General features: G+C 47.7%; 1 protein-coding gene across 1 annotated transcript in view; it reads right to left on the bottom strand.

Annotated features, from left to right (window-relative positions):
* Positions 1-3,741: 3,741 nt before the first annotated feature.
* The window catches only part of pth1r (parathyroid hormone 1 receptor), a 102,983-nt gene continuing 96,455 nt past the window's right edge, over positions 3,742-10,269 (bottom strand). The window contains exons 12-13 of the mRNA XM_055666223.1: positions 7,278-7,319; positions 3,742-4,097 (exon numbers count right to left, since the gene is read on the bottom strand). Coding sequence (XP_055522198.1) covers positions 3,747-4,097; positions 7,278-7,319 — 393 coding nt within the window. The 3' untranslated portion in view covers positions 3,742-3,746. The remainder of the gene's footprint in view (positions 4,098-7,277; positions 7,320-10,269) is intronic.

Genomic DNA, 10,269 nt, shown 5'->3' with positions numbered 1-10,269 from the left:
CTATCTTGCTCCCTATAGGATCTTTGATGCATCCTAGTTGTTGGCTGCTTGCTCCAAACCTCGTCCGGAGCAGTGTCGCTTGTGGCTGAAGAGACCAACGCAGGAGTGACAGCCTCTGTGGCAACGGTCACTTGGACAAGGAATGGACATCACGTTGATTGAACCTCATCCTTAATGCGTAAATATCAGCGCCTAGTTTGTGAAAACGATCGTGTCAGAGTGAAACAGGCCCTTCGGCCCAATTTGCCCATCTCAACCAACATGTCCCATCTACACTAGTCCCACCTGCCTGCGTTTGGCCCATATCCCGCTAAACCTGTCCTATCCATGTACCTGTCTAACTGTTTCCTCAGCGTTGGGATAGTCCCAGTCTCAACGACCTCCTCCAGCAGCTCGTTCCATACACCCTGTATGGAAAAGTTGCCCCTCAGATTCCTATTAAATCTTTCCACCCCCCCTTCACCTTAAACCTGTGTCGTCGGTTCCTCAGTTCCCCTGCTCCGGGCAAGAGACTCTGTGCCTCTATCCGATCTATTCCTCTCGTGATCATGTACACTCATGATTAGATTTTAATTGGGTTTTGATTTATTTTACTGGAGAGACCACTAATCGACTCCACACATTTGAATGTCATTTGTGAATCTTGAGGAGGCATTAACCCACAGTCCAATACAACAAGGAACAGTACAGCACAGGAACAGGCCCTTCGGCCCACAATGTCCGTGCTGGACATGACACAAATCTGAACAAATCCCATCTGCCTGCACATGACCCATAGCCGTCCACTACCTGCCTGTTTGAGTGCCCGCCTAAATGTCTGGTAGATTTGGCCTCAATATCAACTTCCACCACTTCCTCCGCTCAAGCCACCGACCACCCTTTGTGTAAAACAAAACATTCTAGTGTTATGGAAGCAGAATTAGGCCATTCGGCCCATCCAGTCTACTCCGCCATTCAATCATGACTGATCTATCTCTCCCTCCCAACCCCATACTCCTGCCTTCTCCCCATAACCCCTGACACCCGTACTGATCAAGAATCTATCTATCTCTGCCTTAAAAATATCCATTGACTTGGCCTCCGCAGCCATCTCTGGCAATGAAGTCCACAGATTCACCACCCTCTGGCTGAAGAAATTCCTCCTCATCTCCTTCCCAAAGGTATTCTCAGGCTGCGCCCTCTGGTCCTAGGCTTTCCCACTAGTGGAAACATCCTCTCCATGTCCACTCTATCCAGGGCTTTCACTTTGGGAGGAAGCCGGCGCACCTGGAGGAAACCCACGCAGGTCACAGGGAGAACGTGCAAACTCCTCACACAGATCGGGATCGAAGCTGGGTCTCCAAGGAAGAAGCTCTACTAGGTGTACCACTGTTTTATTGAGGGTCTGAAGAAGGGTCTCGACCCCCGAAACGTCAGCCATTCCCAGGGTGGCCAACTTTCCCGCTCCCACATAGGGGGCAAAAAAGGTCAAAATACGGGACAAATTCCCCACGGCAATTCGTTGACCGACTGGGCCGTGTCTGGGTGAATGGTGAGTTGGCCCCGGGTGCTGGACTGCACACAAAGCCCAGCCGGCGGGCCAGCTGAGGAGTTTTATCCCGGGCCCCAAAGTCCGGCGCCCCGTCCAACTCCTGAACCGATGATCGGCCGTGAGAAGGAGGAGGGGTGGTGGTGGTGTCGGCGGTAAGCGAAGGTCCGAAGATCGGACAGCTGGGCCGGGATGTCCCGGCTAATACGGGACAGTTGGCAACACTAGTCTCGACCCGAAACATCACCCATTCATTCTCTCCAGAGACGTTGCCTGTCCCGCTGAGTTACTTTGTGTCTACCTTCGATTTAAACCGGCATCTGCAGTTCCTTCCTACACTGTTGTATTGAGGATGTGTCCTGGTGTTGGTCACTGGATCATTTTGTTGCCCATTATATGTGAATATTATTGTTTGCTAAACATCCAGAACAAAAAGAAGGCCCAAAACGAATTAACTTCCTCAATCAGGGCAAGATATCCGGGAAAGATGCAACATGCTGGAGTAATCCAGTGGGTCGGGCAGCAGCTCAGGAGAATGGAGAATATCCAGGTACTTCAGAGATGTTGCCTGATCCCTCGACTTTAGTTTAGTTTAGAGATACAGCGCGGTAACAGGCCCTTCGACCCACCAGGTCCGCGCCGACCAGCGATCACCGCACATTAACACTATCCTACACCCACTAGGGACAATTATTTACACTTATTCCAGGCCAATTAACCTACAAACCTGTACGTCTTTGGAGTGTGGGGAGGAAACTGGAGATCCCGGACAAAACCCACGCAGGTCACGGGGAGAACGTACAGATAACACCGTTAGTCAGGATCAAAGCTGGGTCTCCGGCGCGGTAAAAAACTCTACCGCTGCGCCACCGTGCTGCCCTACTCCAGCACTTTGGGTCTTTTTTGGTAAACCAGCATCTGCAGTTCCTTTTATCTCCTAGGTGTCCAGGGTATTGTCACACCCAATGTGTCGGACGGAACTGGGGAGATTGTACGAAGAAGGGTCTCGACCCGAAACTTCACTTAGTCCTTATCTCCAGACACGCTGCCTGACCCGCTGAGTAACTCCAGCATTTTGTGTCTACTATTGTCGCACCAAGTTGGGAACCTGCAACTGTGTTTCAGATTGACGGCAAGCTCAATGAACATAGAAAGGTGGATGTCCTAAACTCCAACTCATGCGTGCTTCTGCTGAGGCTATCTCCGAGACCTCTCTCTCAGTCCCATACCTGTCATTTACCCATTCCCTCTACAGATGCTGCATGACCCACTGAGTCATACAGTGTGGAAACAGGCCCTTCGGCCCAACTTGCCCACACCGGCCATCTATACTAGTCCCACCTACCTGCGCTTGGTCCATATCCCTCCCCAAACCTGTCCTATCCATGTGCCTGTCTAACCGCTTCTTAAACGTTGGGATAGTCCCAGCCTCAACTACCTCCTCTGGCAGCTTGTTCCATACACCCACCACCCTTTATGTGAAAAGGTTACCCTTCAGATTCCCATTAAACCTTTGCCCGCTCACCCTAACCCATGACAGGTTGTCGACCCGAGATGTTAATTCTGTTCCTCTCTCCACGGAGGCTGCCTAACCTGCCGCCTATTTCCAACCTTTTCTCTTCTTCTATCGTGAAAGAGAATCTGTCCCTTCCTCTCTCTCTCTCTCTCTCTCTCTCTCTCTCTCTCTCTCTCTCTCTCCCTCCCTCCCCCCCCCCCCCCCTCTCTCTCCCCCCCACACGTTCCATCAAATTACCCTTGGCCTAACATGGCCATTTGAGCTGGTCCCCCAGAAGCTGAGAGGAACTTACTCTGGTAAGATTCAGAGCAACAAGCATCGCCAACCCTCTATTATTGAGTCCGGCCACTGGATATGTTGGCACTTGTGACCATGTGGAACAGAACAGTGCTTGACTAAGATCTAAATAACCATGCGAAAGTCCAAGCAAGACCTCAGATGATGGGAGGGCAACAGGATGAAGCTGGCTTTGACATTCCTTGCAAGTTCTCTCTTCCCAATGGTTGTGTTGGTTCCAGTTGAAGGGACATGGGCATCTCCATGAAGTCCACTACCCTGGGGTGGTGTGGACAGAAGCAGACCCAGTCCAGTGCCCGTCGTGGAGTTTGTGTTGTGCCATTTGGATAGGAGTTCCTCACGTCGTGCTCCCCTCCCCCCCCCCCCCCCCCCACCCCACCCCCCCCCCCCACACACGCCCAGCAGTCACATTACGGTCTCCCTCTCCTCCTCCACAACCAAGGAGGGCTTGCTGGAGTCCGGGGCCTTGGCGATCTCCTCGTCCTTGCCGTACTGCTCCGGCAGGGAGGAGGGGTGGGAGTTCTCCGACACCGAGCTGCTCTTCACGTAGCCCGGCAGGTTCCAGTGCCCGTTGGTTCGACCGCCGCCGCGACTGCCGAGGTTCGCCGCCCGCGTCGGCACGTTGCCGCTGATGCTGTTGTTGGTGTGCGACACCATGGGCCCGTAGCTGTAGGCCGCGCTGCCGCTACGAGCCTTGCGCTTGAAGTCCAGCGCCAGGATCCAACGCGCCCACGCTTTCTTGATCTCACTCTGCACCTGAAACAGTGGACAACGATTCACAATTATAGTCACAGAGACACAATCACAGAGTCATATAGAATGTATATGAATAAGTATATTGGCCAAGTATATTCACATACAAGGAATTTGCCTTGGTGCTCCGCGCCCGCAAGTGACAACATGACACACAGTGACAATTAAGAATGACACATAAAACGGTAAAACATTAATAATAAAACATTAGTGATTAAACATGTGAATTTTAACAGGGCCAGGGCTGGGAACTGAAAATTCAAGGGTATACCTCCTATCGAAAAGACAGACAGGTGGGCAGAGGGGGTGGGGTAGCTCTGTTGGTGAAGAATAAAATTCAGTCCCTTGCAAGGGGTGACATTGAAACAGGAGATGTGGAGTCAGTATGGATAGAACTAAGGAATTGTAAGGGTAAAAAGACCCTAATGGGACTAATCTACAGGCCCCCAAACAGTATCCTGGACATAGGGCGCAAGTTGAATCAGGAGTTAAAATTGGCATGTAGTAAAGGTAATGCTGTGGTTGTTATGGGAGATTTCAACATGCAGGTAGACTGGGAAAATCAGGTTGGTACTGGACCCCAAGAAAGGGACTTTGTTGAGTGCCTTCCTGATGGATTCTTAGAGCAGCTTGTATTGGAGCCTACCAGGGAGAAGGCAATTCTGGGTTTAGTGTTGTGTAATGAACCGGATTTGATAAAGGACCTCGAGGTTAATGAGCCATTAGGAGGTAGTGACCATAACATGGTCAGGTTTAATCTACAATTGGAGAGGGAGAAGGGTAGATCGGAGGTGTCAGTGTTGCAGTTGAATAAAGGGGACTATGGGGCCATGAGGGAGGAGCTGGCCAAAGTTGACTGGAAAGATACACTAGCAGGGATGACAGTGGAACAACAATGGCAGGTATTTCTGGGAATAATACAGAAGGTGCAGGATCGGTTCATTCCAAAGAGGAAGGAAGATTCCAAGGGGAGTAAGGGGCGACCGTGGCTGACAAGGGACGTCAGGGACAGTATAAAAATAAAAGAGAAGAAGTACAACATAGCAAAGATGAGCGGGAAGCAAGAGGATTGGGTAACGTTTAAAGAGCAACAGAAGATAACTAAAAAGTCAATACGGGGAGAAAAGATGAGGTACGAAGGTAAGCCGGCCAAGAATATAAAGCAGGATAGTAAAAGCTTCTATAGGTATGTGAAGAGGAAAAAATTAGTTAAGACCAAAGTTGGACCCTTGAAGACTGAAAAAGGTGAATTTATTATGGGGAACAAGGAAATGGCAGATGAGTTGAACAGGTACTTTGGATCCGTCTTCACTAAGGAGGACACAAACAATCTTCCTGATGTACTAGTGGCCAGAGGATCTGGGGTGACGGAGGAACTGAAGGAAATCCACATTAGGCAGGAAATGGTGTTGGGTAGACTGATGGGACTGAAGGCTGATAAATCCCCAGGGCCTGATGGTCTGCATCCCAGGGCACTTAAGGAAGTGGCTCTAGAAATTGTGGATGCATTGGTGATAATTTTCCAATGTTCTATAGACTCAGGATCAGTTCCTGTGGATTGGAGGGTAGCTAATGTTATCCCACTTTTTAAGAAAGGCGGGAGAGAGAAAACAGGGAATTAATTATAGACCAGTTAGCCTGACATCGGTGGTGGGGAAGATGCTGGAGTCAATTATAAAAGATGAGATAGCCGCACATTTGGATAGCAGTAACAGGATCGGCCCGGGTCAGCATGGATTTACAAAGGGAAAATCATGCTTGACTAATCTTCTGGAATTTTTTGAAGATGTAACTAGGAAATTGGACAAGGGAGAGCCAGTGGATGTAGTGTACCTGGACTTTCAGAAAGCATTTGATAAGGTCCCACATAGGAGATTAGTGGGCAAAATTAGGGCACATGGTATTGGGGGTAGAGTGCTGACATGGATAGAGAAGTGGTTGGCAGACAGGAAACAAAGAGTAGGGATTAATGGGTCCCTTTCAGAATGGCAGGCAGTGACTAGTGGGGTACCGCAAGGCTCGGTGCTGGGACCGCAGCTATTTACAATATACATCAATGATTTGGATGAAGGGATTCAAAGTAACATTAGCAAATTTGCAGATGACACAAAGCTGGGTGGCAGTGTGGACTGTGAGGAGGATGCTACGAGAATGCAGGGTGACTTGGACAGGTTGGGGGAGTGGGCAGGTGCATGGCAGATGAAGTTTAATGCGGATAAATGTGAGGTTATCCACTTTGGTAGCAAAAACAGGAAGGCAGATTACTATCTATATGGCGTCAAGTTGGGAAAAGGGGAAGTACAACGGGATCTGGGGGTCCTTGTTCATCAGTCAATGAAAGTAAGCATGCAGGTACAGCAGGCAGTGAAGAAAACGAATGGCATGTTGGCCTTTATAACAAGAGGAGTCAAGTATAGGAGCAAAGAGGTCCTTCTGCAGTTGTACAGAGCCCCAATGAGACCACACCTGGAGTATTGTGTGCAGTTTTGGTCCCCTAATTTGAGGAAGGACATTCTTGCTATTGAGGGCTTGTACACTCTGGAGTTTAGAAGGATGAGAGGGAATCTTATTGAAACATATAAGATTGTTAAAGGCTTGGACACACTGGAGGCAGGAAACATGTTCCCGATGTTGGGGGAGTCCAGAACCAGGGGCCACATTTTAAGAATAAGAGGTAAGGCATTTAGAACGGAGACGAGGAAATATTTTTTCTCACAGAGAGTTGTGAGTCTGTGGAATTCTCTGCCTCAGAGGGCGGTGGAGGCAGGTTCTATGGATGCTTTCAAGAGAGAGCTAGATGGGCCTCTTAAAAATAGCAGAGTCAGGGGATAGGGGGAGAAGGCAGGAACGGGGTACTGATTGTGGATGGTCTGCACCTATTGTCTATTGTCTATTGAGATAAGGAGGAATTTCGTTAGAGGGTGGTGATTCTGTGGAATTCTTTGGCTGTGGAAGCCAAGTCAGTAGATATTTTTAAGGCAAAGGTAGATAGATCTTGGATTATTACGGGTGTCAGGGGTTATGGGGAGAAGGCAGGAGAATGGGATTGAGAGGGAGAGAGAGATCAGCCATGATTGAATGGCGGAGTAGACTTGATGGGTCGAATGGCCTAATTCTGCTCCGATCACTTATGAACATGGACCTTTTATTAACATACATACACAGAGGGAAATAAGTACTTACCTCTCCATTACAAAAGCAGTAGATGACAGCCACAAAACAGCCCTGAAAAGTTAAGAGTATAGTATTTAAAGCCATATCATTTATTTTCAGCTTGCAACATAATGTTTAGTTTAGTTTACTTTAGAGATACAGCGCGGAAACAGGCCCTTCAGCCCACCGAGTCCGTGCCGACCAGCGATCCCCACACACTAACACAAACCTACACACACTAGGGACAATTAACCTACAAACACTGCACGTCTTTGGAGTGTGGGAGGAAACCGAAGATCTCAGAGGAAACCCACGCAGGTCACGGGGAGAAGGAACAAACTCCGTACAGACAGCGCCCGTAGTCGGGATCGAACCCGGGTCTCTGGTGCTGCAAGCGCTGTAGGGCAGCAACTCTACCGCTGTGCCACCGTGACCGCACTGTATTCCACACCAGAGATACTGAATGCAAATTGATGAAGTCACTTTAATATCCCTAGTAGACAAAAGTGCTGGAGAAACTCAGAGGGTGCAGCAGCATCTATGGAGCAAAGGAAATAGGTAACGTTTCGTGCCGAAACCCTTCTTTCGACCTGAAACGTTGCCTATTTCCTTCGCTCCATAGATGCTGCTGCACCCGCTGAGTTTCTCCAGCACTTTTGTCTACCTTTGACTTTCCAGCATCTGCAGTTAATTCCTGGCTGGGATGAACTAGATAGGCTAGATAGGGCTCTTAAAGATAGCGGAGTCAGGGGATATGGGGAGCAGGCAGGAACTGGGTACTGATTGGGGATGATCAGCCATGATCACATTGAATGGCGGTGCTGGCTCGAAGGGTCGCATGGTCTATTCCTGTACCTATTGTCTATTGAGCATTGAGTATAGAAGTTGGGATGTAATGTTAAAATTGTACAAGGCATTGGTGAGGCCAATTCTGGAGTATGGTGTACAATTTTGGTCGCCTAATTATAGGAAGGATGTCCACAAAATAGAGAGAGTACAGAGGAGATTTACTAGAATGTTGCCTGGGTTTCAACAACTAAGTTACAGAGAAAGGTTGAACAAGTTAGGGCTTTATTCTTTGGAGCGCAGAAGGTTAAGGGGGGACTTGAAATTAAATCTGAATCTGACTTAATAGAGGTTTTTAAAATGATGAGAGGGATAGACAGAGTTGACGTGGAAAAGCTTTTCCCACTGAGAGTAGGGAAGATTCAAACAAGGGGACATGACATGAGAATTAAGGGACTGAAGTTTCATGAGGGGGAACTTCTTTACTCAGAGAGTGGTAGCTGTGTGGAATGAGCTTCCAGTGAAGGTGGTGGAGGCAGGTTCGTTTTTATCATTTAAAAATAAATTGGATAGTTAAATGGACGGGAAGGGAATGGAAGGTTATGGTCTGAGCGCAGGTATATGGGACTAGGGAGATTATGTGTTCGGCACGGACTAGAAGGGTCGAGATGGCCTGTTTCCGTGCTGTAATTGTTATATGGTTATATGGTCTATTGTCTATAACATAGTCCATGTATTCTAGGAGTCAACCATTTGATTCTCAGTCATACCCCAGCTCTGAGCTAAGCCTCCTTGCCTCCTGACTTACTCAAGTGAAACTCAAAGTTATTTATTTATTTATTTTATTTTTTTTAATTATTTTTATTAGCAGTGCAGTAAATCACATTAATACATCGCATATTTCTTATTACATTATGTTGTACCACTTCATTTTTTGAGCTTTAAAAAAGATAGAAATAAAAGAAGTAAGGAAAGTAAGCAAGAATCATGAAGGTGCAGGAAAGTGTTTGGAGAAGGGAACTCCTTAGGGAAGGAATTAGAGAAGGAAGCAAAGAAAAGAAATATCAAAGTTGTGGAACAAAATCACACTTTTGATGAAACATTTTACATTCAACGGTTCAATGGTACTTCATTGCCACATGTACCTAGGTGCAGTGAAATTCCATTGATGCATGTACTTCATGTAAAAAATCTCACTACACACAGGCACAAATATACTAATATACAAGAGTGTAGGTATGGTATGGTTTATGGTACATTATTTATCACATGTCCTAAATTCCAGAGTATATGTAAAGACAAGGTCATAAGTGATAGGAGCAGAATTAGGCCATTTGGCCCATCAAGTCTACTCTGCCATTCAATCGTGGCTGATCTATCTCTCCCTCAACCCCATTCTCCTGCCTTCTCCCCATAACCCCTGTCACCCGTACTAAAGATCTATCTCTCTCTGCCTTAAAACATATCCATCGACTTGGCCTCCACAGCCTTCTGTGGCAATAAATTCCACAGATTCGCCACTGTCTGAATAAAGAAATTCATCCTCATCTCCTTCCTAAAGGAACGTCCTTTAATTCTGAGGCTGTGACCTCTAGTCCTAGACTCTCTCACTAGTGGAAACATCCTCTCCACATCCACTCTATCCAGGTCTTTCACTATTTGGTACGTTTCAATGAGGTCCCCCCCTCATCTGGGTAAAAACGTACTGGCTTCTCACCATTAGAGGAATAGATCGGGTAAATGCACAGAGTCTCTTGCCCAGAGTAGGTGAATCGAGGACCAGAAGACATAGGTTTAGGGTGAGGGGGGACAGATTTAATAGGATTCTGAGGGGCAGCTTTTTCACACAAAGGGTGGTGGGTGTATGGAACAAGCTGAAGAAGAGGTAGTTGAGGCTGGGACTATCCCAACGTTTAGACAATAGACAATAGACAATTAACAACAGGTGCAGGAGTAGGCCATTTGGCCCTTCGAGCCAGCACCGCCATTCAATGTGATCATGGCTGATCATCCACAATCAGTACCCCGTTCCTGCCTTCTCTCCATATCCCCTGACTCCGCTATTTTTAAGAGCCCTATCTAGCTCTCTGGAAAGCATCCAGAGAACCCGCCTCCACAGAGAATTCCACAGACTCACAACTCTCTGTGAGAAAAAGTGTTTCCTCGTCTCCGTTCTAAATGCTTCTGAAGAAGGGTTTCGGCCCGAAACGTTGCCTATTTCCTTCGCTCCATAGAT

Source organism: Leucoraja erinacea, unplaced genomic scaffold (assembly GCF_028641065.1).
Source record: "Leucoraja erinacea ecotype New England unplaced genomic scaffold, Leri_hhj_1 Leri_214S, whole genome shotgun sequence".
Taxonomy (NCBI): Eukaryota; Metazoa; Chordata; class Chondrichthyes; order Rajiformes; family Rajidae; genus Leucoraja; species Leucoraja erinaceus.
Note: the sequence above shows the minus strand (reverse complement) of the source record. Positions and strands in the feature narration are given on the sequence as shown.